The sequence below is a fragment of the Dendrobates tinctorius genome, unplaced genomic scaffold, assembly GCF_039654945.1.
Source record: "Dendrobates tinctorius isolate UK_male_01 unplaced genomic scaffold, ASM3965494v1 ptg000181l, whole genome shotgun sequence".
Lineage (NCBI taxonomy): Eukaryota > Metazoa > Chordata > Amphibia > Anura > Dendrobatidae > Dendrobates > Dendrobates tinctorius.
The window spans coordinates 2,914,288-2,931,808 of NW_027361848.1; the positions used below are offsets into that span (position 1 = coordinate 2,914,288).

General features: G+C 41.4%; 1 protein-coding gene across 21 annotated transcripts in view; it reads right to left on the reverse strand.

Moving 5' to 3' along the window:
- Nucleotides 1–17,521, reverse strand: part of AFDN (afadin, adherens junction formation factor) — a 647,761-nt gene that overhangs the window by 196,938 nt on the left and 433,302 nt on the right. For all 21 annotated transcript variants that reach the window (XM_073551829.1, XM_073551831.1, XM_073551836.1 and 18 more), the window contains 3 exons: nt 8,174–8,439; nt 7,519–7,662; nt 6,830–7,028 (listed from right to left, as the gene is read on the reverse strand). In XM_073551829.1, coding sequence (XP_073407930.1) covers nt 6,830–7,028; nt 7,519–7,662; nt 8,174–8,439 — 609 coding nt within the window. The remainder of the gene's footprint in view (nt 1–6,829; nt 7,029–7,518; nt 7,663–8,173; nt 8,440–17,521) is intronic.

Sequence of the window (17,521 nt, forward strand, 5' to 3'; positions counted from 1 at the left end):
ATCTTAAACTTTAAGGAGATCATTTTTTAATGTACTTTAGGGCTGTCATATTGGAGCCACATTCTTTCTGCATTGTCTTTATAAAGGGTTTCTGCTCACTTTAAAAACAGCAGCAATGAATGTTACTTAACCCCTTCACCCCTAAGCCTGTTTTCACCTTCATAACCAGGCCAAATTTTACAATTCTGACCAGTGTCACTTTAGGAGGTAATAACTCTTGAACACTTCAATGGATCCCACTAATTCCAAGACTGTTCTTCATGACATATTGTACTTCATGATAGTGTTAACATTTCTTCTATATGACTTAAGTTTATTTGTGATAGTTCTGCTTGACGTCACTTGTCTCATCTATTGCATTTTTTTCTGTGTTGTATTGTGCATAAATATGTGACTCTTCAGATTTTGTATTAGTCAAGCCTGAAGAAGAGACCTGAGTAGTCTCGAAAGCTTGCAATGTGTTACCATCTTTTCAGTTAGCTATTAAAAGGTATCAACCACTGAGGACTCTCAATTCTGAATATTTTTCAAACATTTTGGAAATTTTCCATTTTTCAAACTTTTAATTTTTTGTCACACAAAATAATTAACATTTCCCATATGTATACTTTACATCAGTACAATTTTTGAAACATAATTATTTTTTGTTAAGAAGTAATAAGGATTAAAATTTGACCAGCGATTTCTCATTTTTACAACAAAATCATTTTTTTTTTTTTTTAGAGACGGCATCAAATTTTAAGACACTCTGGGGGTCCTATGTGACAGAAAATACCCAAAAGTGACACCATTCTAAGAACAGCACCCCTCAAAGTGCTCAAAACCAAATTCAAGAACTTTATTAGCCCTTCACTGCTTCACAGGAACTTTTGGAATGTGGAAGGAAAAAAAGGAACATTTAACTTTATATAGGAGGCTTCCTGGAGCACAGAATTCTCCAAAATCATTTGCGGTCTCCATATACAGATTCCATAATTGCTAGAAGAGCAAAATTCCCCCTCAAGTGATCCCATTTTGGAAATTATACCCCTTTGGGAATTTATTTACAGGTGTCGTGATGGCACTTTTATGCACATCTAAAAAGAGGGACACCGCCGGATCACAGTGCCTCCATCTGCTTCATTATAGGGAATCTTCCGCCGTGGGTTCCATTTGAATCATGTGCTTAAGCAAATTAAATGGAAAATCTGATGTAAGCGCTCAGCGTAGAGCGCAGGATTAGTGTGAGTCAAGCCTTACTGCGATCTTTGGGAGGCAGAATGAAAAAATCAACAGCAGGTGAAGAATTGGTTTTATTTTTCACACCGTTCCTCGTGTGGTATAAGTTATTAGACAACTTTATTCTTCATCTCGGTGCGATTACAGCAATATCAGATTTATAATGGGTTATGTTTAACCCCTTTACCCCTGAGGGTGGTTTGCATGTTAATGACCGGGCCAGTTTTTACAATTCTGATCACTGTCCCATTATGAGGTAATAACTCTGGAACGCTTCAATGGATCTCGGGGATTCTGAAAATATTTTTTCGTAACATACTGTACTTCATGATAGAGGTAGAATTTCTATGATATGACTTGCGTTCGTGAAAAAAAAATTGAAATTTGGTGAAAATTTCACAATTTTCCAACTTTGAATTTTCATGCCCTTAAATCACAGAGATGTGTCACAAAATACTTAAGTCGCAAAGATGTAATAATCTGTCCCTGGTCAAATAGGTCCAGGGCACATGGACGGATTATTACATCTGACGTCAGAGAGGGGTTAAAGATGCTTTTTTTTTTTTTTTTTTCAAAAACTAGTTTTTGTGCATCACCATATTTTAAGAGCTATAATTTTTCCATATTCCTGCATAGAGAGTCATGTGAGGGCTTTTTTTTGCTGGACGAGTTGATGTTTTTATTGGTACAATGTTCGGGTTCATGACATTTTTTGATCGCTTTCTATTCCAATTGCTTTTATGATTTTTATACTGTACAGTTTTGTGTGTGGTAAAAATGATAAGGCAGATTTATTCTTCGGATTAGTAAGATCAAGATTACAGTAATATTCCATTTATATTTGTTTTGTATGTTTTGGTGCTTGTACACAATTAAAACTATTGTATAGTAAAAAATATCTTGCATAGCTTTATTTTGAGATCTATAACTTTTTTAGGCTGATTGAGATGTGCGGCAGCTTGTTTCTTGTAGGACAATATGACATTTTCACCGGTATTTTTAATTACAGTAGTCTTTTTCATCGCGTTTTATTCCACTTTTGCTTTGGCAGTATCATTATAGAGCATGTTTTTTTGCCTAGTTTTGTACTTTTTTTTACGGTGTTCAATAAAGGGGTTAACTAGTGTGACAATTTGATATGTCCCATCATTCTGGATGCAGCAATAACAAATGTGTACTTTTATTTATTTTATTTTTTTTTTTCAGAATAATTACTTATGGATACAATTTTTTTCTTTTATTATTTTGTGATTTTTTTAAAAACAATTTACAATTTTTTTTTCACTTTTTATTTAACTTTTTTTTTTTTCACTTATTCCCACTATGGGACTTTCACTTTCTGCAGTCTGATCGCAGTAATAAGGTAACATATGGTATGCATTGCTTACCCATCTTCTTGTATCCATAATTGTACTCCATTCTTGTTATCTCTGCCACATATCTAAGTGGTCTGTATAACCCCTTCCCCCTTTTATGACCTCTGCTTAACTCTGTGCATTTGGCCTGGGCAGTCACACCCCACTTTCACTCACAGCTGATTGTGTTTAGCCGCACATATATTCAGCACCATGGGTCTGCTCCAGACGTAGTCGGCTCCATCTTCTTCAAAATCCATACTTCAAAGTACATATTTCTAAGTACTTTGATTTAGACTAGAATTGGACTGGAATTGACTGTAAGGTAACGGACTATAACAACACAACAATATTTCACCTTCTTTTTACTATCACCACCATACTACTCTATTTCTCCCTAACTCCTGCAATCCCTCCACCCAGTAAGGATCTTGTCATTTCCCCCTCCATCCTTCCCAGCCATCTCACCTGCTCGTCACAACTGTTCCTCCACATACAATCCTTTTTCTCCAGACACACACGGCCACATCATGTCCTATCCTGCTGCCACCTTCTAATGCTCTGTCTACTACTCCTCATTGCTGGCGATGTATCCCCAAATCCTGGCCCTCCTCAACACATCCCCACACTCATTTCTAACATCCTGCCACGATCCTCTACACTTTTTTGCAACCATGACAACCTCATACCTATTCATCCAGCCCTCACTCCCCCTATCTGGAGCACTATGGAACGCACGCTCTGTCTGCTACAAGCTATCGTTTATCCATGACCTTTTTATCACCAACAAACTCTCCATCCTTGCCATCACAGAAACCTGGCTTACTCCCTCCGACACAGCCTCTCCAGCTGCGCTTTCATATGGCGGATTCCATCTCTCTCACACCCCTCGCTCCAGCAACAAACATGGTGGAGGAGTTGGCTTGCTCCTCTCCGATACCTGCTCCTTTACCCCAATTCCTTTGCCACCCTCTGCTACTCTTCCCTCATTCGAGGTGCACTCTGTCCGCATCAATTCCCCTTCCAACTGGTTGTCATCTACCGCCCCCCAGAACTAGCCATCTCCACCTTTCTCGACCACTTCACCACCTGGCTACTCCATTTTCTTTCTGCTGACATCCCCACCATCATCATGGGCGACTTCAACATCCCCATTGACACTTCCACCCCAGCTGCCTCTAAACTTCTATCGCTCACAGATTACTTTGGCCTCACTCAATGGTCCTCTGCGGCCACTCACAAAGATGGTCACACGCTGGACCTTATCTTCACCCGTCTCTGTTCCCTCACTAATCTCAATAACTCACCCCTCCCCCTGTCTGACCACAACCTACTGACATTCTCTTCCCTCTCCTCTCCTACTGCGCAACCCCCGCTCCATAAACTCGCTCACCCTCGCAGGAATCTCAAACACCTCAATTTACAATCACTCTCTGAGTCCCTTCTCCCTCTTACAAACATAGCTTCCCTTCATGACACAGATTCTGCTGCCACTTTTTATAACACCACAATAACAGCAACACTTGACTCGGCTGCCCCCCTCACGCAGAGCAAAACTCGTACAATCAACAGGCAGCCCTGGCTGACCAGCCTGACCAAAGAACTGAGACGAGTTTCCAGGGCCGCTGAGCGGACATGGAAGAGAACCCATTCTACTGAGCACTTCAGCGCATACAAGCAGTCCCTTGCCAGCTTTAAGTCCACGCTCTCTGCTGCTAAACAAACTTACTTTGCATCTCTCATATCCTCCCTGTCTCACAACCCTAAACAACTCTTCAACACTTTCAATTCTCTACTCCGTCCCACAGCACCTCCTCCACCTCCTCTTATTTCTGCTGAAGAATTTACCTCCTTCTTTATCGCAGAAGATCGATAAGATCAGACAAAACTTTGGCCCGCAGCCCCCAATGCCCCTCTTAGCCGCTCAGCCCTGTTTTGCAAAAGCCAGCTTCTCCACCATGACAGATCAGCTCTCCACCCTTCTGTCAAGATCACACCTCACCACTTGTGCCCTCGACCGACTCCCGTCTCACCTCATCCCTAACTTGGCCACAGTCTTCATCCCATCTCTAACACACCTCTTCAACCTTTCACTTACAAATGGTGTCTTACACCCATCCTCAAAAAGCCCTCCCTTGACCCATCCTCTGTGTCTAACTATAGCCCGATATCTCTTCTCCCTTACGCCTCAAAACTACTGGAACAGCATGTATATCTTGAACTGTCCTCCCACCTCTCCTCCTGTTCCCTCTTTGACCGGTTACAACCTGGCTTCCGACTGCATCACTCAACTGAAACTGCCCTAACTAAAGTCACTAACGACTTACTAACCGCCAAGAGCAAGCGACACTACTCTGTCCTCCTTCTCTTGGACCTGTCCTCTGCCTTCGACACCGTAGACCATTCCCTCCTGCTACAGACTCTCTCATCTCTTGGCATCACAGACCTGGCCCTATCCTGGATCTCATCATACCTAACAGACCGAACATTTAGTGTCTCCCTCTCACACACCACCTTCGCACCTCGCCCCCGTCTATTGGTGTTCCTCAAGGCTCTGTCCTAGGACCCCTACTATTCTCCATCTACACCTTTGACTTGGGACAGCTCATAGAATCCTAAGGTTTGCAGTATCACCTCTATGCCGATGACACACAGATCTACCTATCTGGACCCAACCTCGCCTCCTTACTGACTGAAATCCCACAATGTCTGTCTGCTATCTCATCATCTTTCCCCCATCTCACTCTACCACTCCACCAGACCTATCCATCAATGTAAATGGCTGCTTTCCAGTCCCGCACGCTCGGTGCCTTGGGGTGATCCTCGACTCTGCGCTCTCTTTCAAACCACATATCCAAGCCCTCGCCTCCTCCTGCCGCCTCAAACTCAAAAATATTTTCCGGATCCGCTCATTCCTCAACCACGAAACCACAAAAACACTAGTGCATGCTCTTATCTCCCACCTCGACTACTGCAACCTCCTACTCTCTGGCCTCCCCTCTAGCACTCTGGCTCCACTCCAGTCCATCCTACACTCTGCTGCCCGACTAATCCACCTGTCTCCCCGCTATTCCCCAGCCTCCCCCCTATGCCAGGCCCTTCACTGGCTTCCTATTGCCCAGAGGCTCCAATTCAAAACCCTAACCATGACATACAAAGCCATCCACAACCTGTCCCCTCCATACATCTGTGACATGATCTCTAGGTACCTACCCGCACGCAACCTTCGATCATCTCAAGATCTCCTTCTCTACTCCCCCCTTATCTCTTCTTCCCACAACCGCATACAAGACTTCTCCCGTGCTTCCCCCATACTCTGGAACTCTCTGACGCAACACATCAGACTCTCACCATCAACTGAAACCTTCGAGAAGAACCTGAAGACCCACCTGTTCCGACAAGCCTACAGCCTGCAATGATTCTCGGTCTACTGAACCACCGCACGACCTGTTCTACCCTCTCCTACTGTATCCTCACCCATCCCTGTAGACTGTGAGCCCTCGCGGGCAGGGTCCCCTCTCCTTATGTATTTGTGTGTCCCTTGTCTTACACATGTTTATTATACTTGTCTATATTTCCCCTTTTCACATGTAAAGCACCATGGAATAAATGGCGCTATATAAATGCATAATAATAATAATAATAATAACCTGTCAGCCCTGCAGACACACAAGTTAGTTAGATTATGCACTGCACTTGATCTAACTAATTTGCTAGTGCTTGGTGACGAGGATGTTCTCATGACATCGTATCGCCATGGCCACGATCGAGACCCTGCCATAATGTCGCAGGGTCTCCAATCCAATGGCAGAGGAGTTTTCTTCCATCTGCTTTCTCACCAAGTTCTGAAATCACACCAATTGCAGCTTTTAGAGGGTTACAGTGCCAGGAGTGGTACGGGCACTGCTCCTGGCACAGATCACTGAGCGTAAGGTGTGAGAATCAGCTGACACCAAGCGGTGATCGCCCGCGCACAGACCCCTGTGCTTGGGCAATCACCATGATGTATATATACTGCATTGGTTGGGAAGTCTTTCCCGACCATGACATATATACAGTATACTGCAAATGTCGGGAATCGGTTAAAAGGGGATTTCTCAAGAACAAAGTTAATTTTAATTAACACTTTAATCAATAAATCTTTCATGGTACTTAACACCAAGTCAATTTGCATTGGATCAATACAATCATCTCTAACAAATGATCATGTTCTATGCACCTTTACAAAAGTAAAAATGTCTTTTGTTCATACACACCTCTTTGACACAGCGGTTCCAAAAATTCCTGCAAACCATTAGGAATGTTTCGTACAACATCACAAGAATAACCATCTTCAGGCAATAGGAAAGGCAGCTGTAAGTCTGGATCTTCCTCTAACTGAACCTCTCGTCCATCACTGCGAGCCAGTTCATCAGCAGTGTTCTCTGCAACCGATCTGACACTCTCGATTAGCTCCTACATGAAATGAGTTTGTTATTGAAAATAGTAATACAAATTAAAGTCTGGCCCTTGGTATTTGATGACCGATCAACAAAATCGGTCATAAATAGTAAATCTGTGGGGGTTCAAAACCCGGCGCCCCCAAAGATAAACATTTTTTTTTGCGCCATCAACAGAATGTAAACACTTTGAACGGCGGCATGCCCAGCAAATCTGTTCAAATTGCAGTGGCAACTGCTGACCTGCTGACCATTGATTAACTAGCAGGGGCAGTGTTGCCGTAGCCGGCAGCGACCACTATACTTTGATTGGGGCGGAGTTCAAAGTTTTTATAGTCGACTGCCATCGGAGCAAAAAACAGAAGGTAAGTGGGGATGCTAGGTGTTGGACCTACACAAATTTGCTATTAATGACCTATTCTGCAGTTCGGTCAACAAATACCTATTCCTGGACAACCTCTAAGAGAATCTCAAGTGGACTTTGATGCAATCTCTTCAATATTTACCGTAGGAATATAAGGTTCATCTGGGGCACAGTGATAATTTGTCAAAAGAGCCTGAAGTTGCAGGGAGTTTAGTTTAAAGCAGGTGTTGTTAATGTTGGGGATATCCTGAGGAGTGTACTTGTCCATGGTAAGAAGAGTTGTTGCCTGTAAGAAGATGACAAAACAGGTGTAATGTTGATATTAATATACAATGTGATTTTCTGGATTTTAGTTTTGATATTCTATCTCTCAATGTTAAAACATTAACCTATCCTTAAAATTATAGACTGTTCATGTCTTTGTCAGTGGACAAACTTACAAAATCAGCAAGGGATCAAATACTTATTTCCCCACTGCACACATGTACATTGTACTAACATAAAATAGGTCTGGTTTTCATTAAATTTAAGTCTTTGTAAAAGTAAAGATGTACAAAAATTTTGCAAATCATTTGCAAAGCTGTACACTTATTAAAAACTTTCATACAAAAGTTACATCTTGTTGAAAATTTTTATATCCTTGATTTATATCATTATTTTATAAAGTAGAATCTGGGTTTCACTTAGCTATAACAAAAGTGTTAAAATTGTTCAAAATAATTCTTGAAGCATAAGGATTAAATCCATGGTTCTACATCAAGTGGAGCCAATTCTGCTATTAATTTTATTGTACCTACCTGAACTATTCTGCTAAGGTGACAGTCAGCAGCTAGCTCCAAGCCTTGCTTTTCGGCCCATGCCTCTATATGAGCTAGTTGCTGACGAATAATAGCTCCCCAGTAGTGAGAACACAAGCCGGAGTCGGGATCAGTCACCAGCCTGTTGAACAGCCACATATTGACGAAGTGGAATAGCTGAGAGAACAGTTGTATGGTTAGGGCAGCATTCACCCGACAACGCCTGAGAAGAGACATCGCTCCAGTCAACGTATGCAAGACATCATCTAAAACGAGCAAACACAAACAAGAAACAATGAAGTCCGATGCAGTGTGATATCTTTACTTCAAGTTATAAAAGACATCTCTACTCAGAAAGAACAAAACATTTGGTGCAGGTGAAAGAATATATGAGGAACGGAAAAAATAAAGATGTGTAACCTATTTTTTTTGAACATGAGAACTGACAACATTTATGTAATGAACACTTTAGCAAGCACAACATTTTCATGAGGAACAATGGAAGTAGCATAAAAATAAGAGGCATCAAATCAAAACAATTGCAGCAAACATATAACTAGCAGGCAAAGACAACAGAAGGGAAACATCCAATACTTTGTACTTTCGGTGGGGTGATGGATAAAATTGGGTTGGAGGGGGAAACTTATGATGATGCTGCTATTTATCTCCTGTGATGTCTCGTACTCTGAACACATGCCTGCATGGGAGACTGGCACACAGAGGCTTTTCTGCAAGTGACAGCAGATCACTGAAATCATACTTAATTTAACCATACTCACATATGTAACATGTACAGTTGCAATATACATTATTCAATATCCAAGTCAAATTAGGCTTACTAGTTACATAAACAGACTTTCTGCTGTTTGCAATAAATCAAAACGAGAACAATTTAAATTTAAATAACTCAATAATTAATATAACAAATACAAGCCAACATGCCACGTTAACTGACTACTGCAGTCTCAGAATTACCAAACCCCTTCTTGGCAAGTGCAGTACAGCCCCTTTGGCCTTTATGGCCTGCTGCAGAAGTGATGCCTAGCCAGGTGAGGGATCCCCTTTGCCTTACGGATTCTTAAAACGATTTTCTGTAGTTAGGTGACAAACAGTCACTCCAGAATCTACCAGGCTAGTTTAGATATCAAACCTTTAAGAGTACCGTAATCGTCTATTTAATTTTTATTTTAAAAAATCAACTGTAAATATTAAAATTACTAACTTTGTAAAACACAGTGGCAAAATTACAGTTATTGTGAATAGTTACACAAGTTGAAGAAGAAATTATCTCTAAAAGGGCTAAAGTTAAAGATGAAACATTTGTTTTGTATTTTAGGAAAAAACTAAATACATACAGTACATACATAACCTGCAGATATGGGGTTAATTCGCAGATTAATAGCGTTACTATTAACTTTATTCTTCCCGCCAGAGTTCGGTTTCAGTCATGGGGCGACGCCTGTTCAATTGCCACTCTAAGTATACACAGCCGGCCTCAAAGTAGAGTCAGTGACAGTCAGGACCAGGGAAGAGGGTTACAATGACCAATCTGCATACAGTACTCAGAGCAGTGATTGAACCCAAGCCACCCTGCCCCATGACTGAAATCGAATGCTGGCTGGGGGAATAAAATTAATTTTCTCCCTGCTGCATTCGGCTGTGTGTAGGCGCCAGGCAGGTTAGTAACGCCATTAACCTGCAGATTATGCACTACAACTTCAATATGCACATGCTGGCCATAAGGATAATGGTGATGGCTGGCACATGCGCACTGCTATGTTAACATTATAGTAGAATTTTTCAATAAGATAGTCAACGCGTGTGCATCCAGTGATATCCGATGCCATTTTGTGCAAGAATCTTTGTGCGAATTTGTCTTCAATAAAATGGCAATGGAGATCGAACCATGTGCAGGTGCTGACTCTAGCACTACACTCCTCCTCCAGCCTCATCCTCATGGTGCCAGGGATTGCGGTTTGAGTCAGTGCCTCAACATACCACAATCTCCGACACCACACTCCTCCTCCAGCCTCATCCCGGTCACTTCGTGGCACTGGACGGTCTATTAAAGCGGGATGCGTCCTTCTGACTCTAGCCACACTGGTCAGATAGAAGGACGCATCCAGCGTAATATTATAGATAAAGCACCCCATAGTCATATATTTTTGTATAATGCATCCTGTAGTAGTTGACTTTGGCGCTACACTCCTCCTCTAGCCTCCCCGGAGTTTGCGGTATGTCCTCATGACGCCAGACATTGCAGTATGCTGTCAGCGCCTAGGCATACAGTGATCTCTGGCACCAAAATCCTCCCATCCTCGTGCTCCTACCTGTTACCTCTGAAGGATTTGTCCTTCTGAGTCCGGCCACACTGCACAGGCTATAGAGCCTTCGGACACAAGGACACATACAGCATGACATTATATTAGAATTAAAGTCATTTTTTACATTTTAAAAACTAAAAAGGAAAATGGGTAGATGCAAAAGTTTGGGCTCCCTGCATGGTTAGTACCTAGTAAGACTCCCTTTTTGCAAGTATCACAGCTTGTAAAATCTTTTTGATCCAGATCAGAATCTTTCAAATCTTGTTTGAACAATGTACCACAACTCCAGAGCCTACTAAATCTTTCTGAAGGTCTTTGCCAGGCAAGCGGTGGTTCTGATTCGCCTCTCTAGCAATAGTATGAGCGGTCCTCACTGAAATTTTGCTTCGTTTTCCAGACCTTATCTTGACCTCCACGGTTACTGTTAACCCCTTTCTGACTTTGGACGCAATAGTACATCCAAGGTCAGATCCCCTGCTTTGATGAGGGCTCCAGCGGTGAGCCCACATCAAAGCCGAAACATGTCAGCTGTTTTCAACAGCTGACATGTGCGCGCAATAGGCGCAGGTGGAATCGCGATCCACCAGCGCCTATTAACTAGTTAAATGCTGCTGTCAAACGCCGACAGCAGCTGTCATGGTCCAGTCCGGAGTTTATTTTCTGCTGCCTTCACTCTGGACTGGTCATGCGGGGGTTAATCTCCTCAGCCTCCTTCTGGAGCTAGCGGGGCTATTTCAGTCTCTCACAGCCTGCTGACCAGTGTTAGTGATAGCTCAAGCTTCCAGTGTAGAGCCTCTGACCCTTGTACCTTGGTGATCCTCCTGCCTTTGACTGGTATCCATGTGTATGACCCGGACTGATCTCTGACCCCGTCTCTTGGTATTCGTCTTTGCTGCTACGTTCCCTCTCTGGCATTTGACTCCCTGGCTTGTACCCCGACCACGTATTACGCCTCACGTTTTTGGACACTGTGCTCATGTTTTGGCTCTCTGACCCTCAGCTTGGTATTTTGACGTGTATTGCTGCTGACCATTCTCTCTCGTTACCCGTCACACCTGTGCTGTTGCTCAGTGTTGCTGCTCTAGTGTGTAACGTCTCTTCCCTCATAAGCTCCCCCTGGTGGAGGTTTCACTACAGCGGCATTTAACAAAACACATCCGACAGCTGGGACGGAAGTACGCGCAACGCCGACCCCGTCACGTGGTCCGGGGTAAGCGATGCGTTGGCATAACAACCAGAGGTCTCCTGGAGACCTCTATAGTTGTTGATGCCGCATTGTTATGAGCGCCATACGGTGGTCGGCGCTCATAGCAATGCTGTAATTCCCATAGAGGCTATTGAATCATGCCAAAAGTAAAAAAAAAAAAAAAAAGTTTTAAAAAATATGAAAGATCTTTACATATAGCTTGTTCTGTAATGTCCATGCCTTGATTTGAGCTTGATCTCCAAAACCCCTTAGTTAACCCTCTATATTTTAAGCAGGACTTTGACTCCTTACCCTCCCCTTTCCTTCCCATGTCCCTCCCCAACACTGCCCCTTGTTTTTTAAACTCTTCTTACAACCCTTTTGGTTCGCAAATCCGCAGACTTAGAGTGTTATCGATGTGGTTTTTTACGATTGTTTTTCTCGCTTTCTTTCTTTTACTGTTTCTGGAAAATAGTTACCCTTTTTTCCTTTCCTGTTATGTTATTGAAATTTTCTAAATAAAGAATATGTAAAAAAAAAAATATGAAAAAAAAAAAAAAGTTTAAATCATCCCCCTTTCGCCCCATTCAAAATAAAACAATTAAAAAAATCACACATACACATATTAGGTTCAGAATTGCCCGATTTATCAATTAAAAAAAAGAATTAACCCGTTCGCTAAACGGCGCAGCGGTAAAAAAAATAAAAACGCCAGAATAACGCTTTTTTTGGTCGCCGCAACACTGCATTAAAATGCAATAACGGGCAATCAAAAGATCGTATCTGCACATAAATGATATCCTTAAAAATGTCAGCTAGGCTTGCAAAAAATAAGCCCTCACACAACCACAGATCACGAAAAATAAAGACGCTACGGGTATTGGAAAACGGCGCAAATTTTTAATTTTTTTTAAGCAAACTTTGGAATTTTTTTTCACCACTTAGATAAAAAAAAAACAAACAAAAACCTAGACACGTTTAGTGTCTATGAACGCGTAATGACCTGGAGAACCATAATGGCAGGTCCCTTTTAGCATTTAGTGACCCTAGCAAAAAAGCCAAACAAAAAACAAGTGTGGGATTATACTTTTTTTTTGCAATTCTCCGCACCTGGAATTTTTTTTCCCGTTTTCGAGTACACAACATGCTAAAATGAAAATGCAAAACCGAAAAAAGCTCAGGTCATTAAGGGGTTAATTGACATTTCTTAATTACATTTCAAACTGAGGAAAGGGCAACTTGAAAACCCTTTGCTATATTGTTATAGCCTCTTCCTGTTTGTGGGCATCCACCATTTTCATAGGAGGCTGCTTAGAAGAATCAATGGCTGATGGTTTTTGGCACAAGGTTAGAGGAGACTGGGCTTTTATAAAGCTAGAAATTTGCATCACCTGGTCTTTCCTAACGACGATAGGGAACATGCCATAATCCTAACAGGCTAATTAAGGTCTAAAACCTTGATCAAAGTTATCTGAGCACACAAATCTCCAAGGATGCCCAAACTTTTGCATCAGCCTATTTTCCTTTTTGCAATTTTTAAAATGTAAAAAATTACTATTTCGTTGCCCGCTAAAATATAAAGTAAATAAAGTAAATGTGTCAGCTTTATCTTTAGCCCTTTTAGAGATTATTTCATCTTCAACCTAACTGTTCACAATAACAGTAATTTTGACCATGGGTGCCCAAACTTTTACATGCCACTGTATTATCAGAGAAGTCTGCTTCTTTCTCCTGAACTGATCTTTCACTCAATTCATGAGAAAAATATTTAGAATTGAGAGTCCTCAGTGGTTGATACCTTTTAATGGTTAACTGAAAATTTGCAAGCTTTCAAGACTACTCAGGTCTCTTCATCAGGCAAAGACTAATACAAAATCTGAAGAATCACATATTTATACGCAATACAGGACAGAAATAAAACAATAGATAAGAAAACTGACGCAAAGAATTACCCTTATGGGAGAGAGATAAACAGTTGTGGCCATAAATATTGGAACAGTTCATAGATAAAGTTTTATTGTCCTCTGATTGGGGTTTAGTTCTTTGTTTTGATGCCCCCACAAGGTTTGAGGAGCAAATTCGTTAGTTGATGTAAAAAAACATGAATCCATGCGACACATTCATTCCTGCATCGAGTGTGTCAAAGTTTGCCATAAGTTTATACTCCCAGACTCTTCTGTCTCTCTGGGATTTGAAGTTACCATTAAATACAAGTAATTTCAAGTCCATGGTGCTGTGATCAAGGATACAAAAATGTTTGGCCACAAGTAGATCCATTCTTTTTTCTCTTATTGTCTGGTGATGAGAATTCATCCTTGTTCTGAGCTTTTTTCTCTGTCTCCTCTACATACAGACCCCTAGCTGGGCATTTAGTACAAATAATTAAGCATACCACATTAGATGTGAGGCAGCTGAAAGTACCTAGGAATGAAGTGAATGAAGAAGCCCTTAACCAAAAGGAAGATCTTAAAAAGACTCTCAAGAGACACTTTGTATTTCTTAAAATAGATGCCTGCACATGTCACAGAGTGAACTATTCTGCTATCAACATTCGATATGTTTGTGACAACAAAAAAAGTTACTAAGACGCTAGCAGTAAAAGATACTAAAGCTCATCACAGCAGCCAGTTTCTCCAGACCTTAATGAAAAAAGTTCTGCAAGATTATGAACTCACAAAAGAACAGGTCCTTGCTATTCTAAGCGGCCCGTTTGTCAAAGAAATGGTTAATCTTAGTTTCTATAGACCAGAAAAATAACTGAAAAACAACTTGTAACCCATGAAACTATTTTAATTGTTATCATCTGTCTACGTGGTTAGAAAATTCTGCCAAGTGGTCAGTTCCAAAATTCTCTCTTTTCTTAGAATAATGTCTAAAATGTCAAGGCCAAGTATTTTGGCCTGTTAGTATTACCGGATGCAGTTCCACGAATTGTTAAATTGATATCGAGGAAGTGCCATATTCCCGTCATCCCCAATTAGACACATAATATATCATTTTGTCATATCTGTTATATAACTATTGTTTTTGCCAACTATCCACCATTTCGAAATTGTTACATAATATTACGGAAATTGTCTATTTCCTCTTTTGTGATCCTATAAAAGAAGTACCCATCTTAATAAAGGGGAGAGATTAACTTGAAAGACAAGCCTCCTGTGTCTTTTTTTTTACGTCTCCATTCCTAGGATCCTAGGTAAGAGAAGCTCTAAATGAGCTTTACCCGAGGTTGGTGATTAGAGAAAAAATCCCGGCGCTGACACGTTACACAGCGATATCGCTAGCAATATCGCTGTAAAGTCACCGATTTTGTGACGTAGCAGCGAAATTGCTAGCGATATCGCTACATGTGATACTTACCTCCGACCGGCTCCCCCGCTGGTTATCGCTGGTCGCGCGAGAACGTCGTGGACCATTTCTCGTCAGGCGCTTCCTGCTGGGCTTCCTGTGGCGCCGAAGAGCGACGCGTGGACGCGGGCGGGAGGACGTCCAGATCGCCTCGTCTGACAGGTAAGTAGCGACCCCCGACCCCTGCTATGTCGCTGGTGAAATCTGCCTGTGTGGCAGCTCACTAGCGACCACTTAGCGATGCACCAGCGATCAATATTGTTGTCGGGATCGCTGGTGCATCGCTAAGTGTAACGGTACCCTAACTGATAATGCTTCAAACATGATAAGTACAATTAAACCGATGAATGAGAATAATGAAGGTGAACAGCAGCTAGAAGAACATTTCACATTCAGTATGTTGGAGATGGAAGGCCAGTCCTGTTCCCATAATGGAGGAACAAACAGATATTACTACAGCAGAATAGCAAAATGATTATTTACAGTGCCTTGCGAAAGTATTCGGCCCCCTGGAACTTTTCAACCTTTTCCCACATATCATGCTTCAAACATAAAGATACCAAATGTAAATTTTTGGTGAAGAATCAACAAGTGGAACACAATTGTGAAGTTGAACAAAATTTATTGGTTATTTTAAAGTTTTTTTTCAGTCAAAAACTGAAAAGTGGGGTGTGCAATATTATTCGGCCCCTTTACTTTCAGTGCAGCAAACTCACTCCAGAAGTTCATTGTGGATCTCTGAATGATCCAATGTTGTCCTAAATGACTAATGATGATAAATATAATCCACCTGTGTGTAATCAAGTGTTCGTATAAATGCACCTGCTCTGTGATAGTCTCAGGGTTCTGTTTGAAGCACAGAGAGCATAATGAAGACCAAGGAACACAAGAGGCAGGTCCGTGATACTGTTGTGGAGAAGTTTATAGCCAGATTTGGATACAAAATGATTTCCAAAACTCTAAACATCCCAAGGAGCACTGGGCAAGCGATCATATTGAAATGGAAGGAATATCACACCACTATAAATCTACCAAGACCCGGCCGTCTCTCTAAACTTTCATCTCAAACAAGGAGAAAACTGATCAGAGATGCAACTAAGAGGCCCATGATCACTCTGGATAAACTGCAGAGATCTACAGCTGAGGTGGGTCAGTCTGTCCATAGGACAACAATCAGTCGTACACTGCACAAATCTGGCCCTTATGGAAGAATGGCAAGAAGAAAGCCATTTCTCAAAGATATCCATAAAAGTATCATTTAAAATTTGCAATAAGCCACCTGGGAGACAAACCAAACATGTGGAAGAAGGTGCTCTGGTCAGATGAAACCAAAATCGAACATTTTGGCAACAATGCCAAACGATATGTTTGGCGTAAAGGCAACACAGCTCATCACCCTGAACACGCCATCTCCACTGTCAAACATGGTGGTGGCAACATCATGGTTTGGGTCTGCTTTTCTTCAGCAGGGACAGGGAAGATGGTTAAAATTGATGGGAAGATGGATGGAGCCAAACACAGGACCATTCTTGAAGAAAACCTGTTGGAATCTGCAAAGGACCTCAGACTGGGACAGAGATTTGTCTTCCAACAAGACAATGATCCCAAACATAAAGCAAAATCTACAATGGAATGGTTCATAAATAAACATAACCAGGTGTTAGAATGGCCAAGTCAAAGTCCAGACCTGAATCCAATCGAGAATCTGTGGAAAGAGCTGAAAACTGCTGTTCACAAACGATCTCCATCAAACCTCACTGAGCTCGAGCTGTTTGCCAAGGAAGAATGGGCAAGAATTTCAGTCTCTCGTTGTACAAAACTGATAGAGACATACCCCAAGCGACTTGCAGCTGTAATCGCAACAAAAAGTGGCACAACAAAGTATTAAGTTAAAGGGGCAGAATAATATTGCACGCCCCACTTTTCAGTTTTTGACTTTCCACAAAAATGTAAAATAACCAATACATTTCTATAAAAATGTCCCTGTGGAAAGATTTATATAGGGAGGACTAAGAGACCCCTTCAGGTTAGGATTAAGGAGCATATAGAGGATATTAGAAAAGGTTTTAAGGGACATCCATTGTCTCGTCACTTTTTGGATACTCATAATCGATCGTGCAAAGGAGTTTCCTTTTTGGGTATTCAAATAGTTCGGTCAAATACAAGAAGGGGTGACTATCTTAAAGCAATGTCCCGGGTAGAATCCAGGTGGATCTATACCCTGGACAGTCTGGCCCCAATGGGCCTGAATCATGAAATTGAGTTGTATGCATTCTAGTCCTCTCCTTTTTTCTGTTTTTCCCCCTTCCCCCCATACAATTTATCATCATTTTTTGGTCTTTTTATTTATCACAATCTTAGACATGTTTTTATACAATTCTCCAAGATGACCTAGGATTTTTCCTTTTTTCTTTTTTTGTACACTTAACTGGAGATTTATTCATGTATAACTCTTTGTCACTTTTAATTTTAATTATACATATTTTTTAT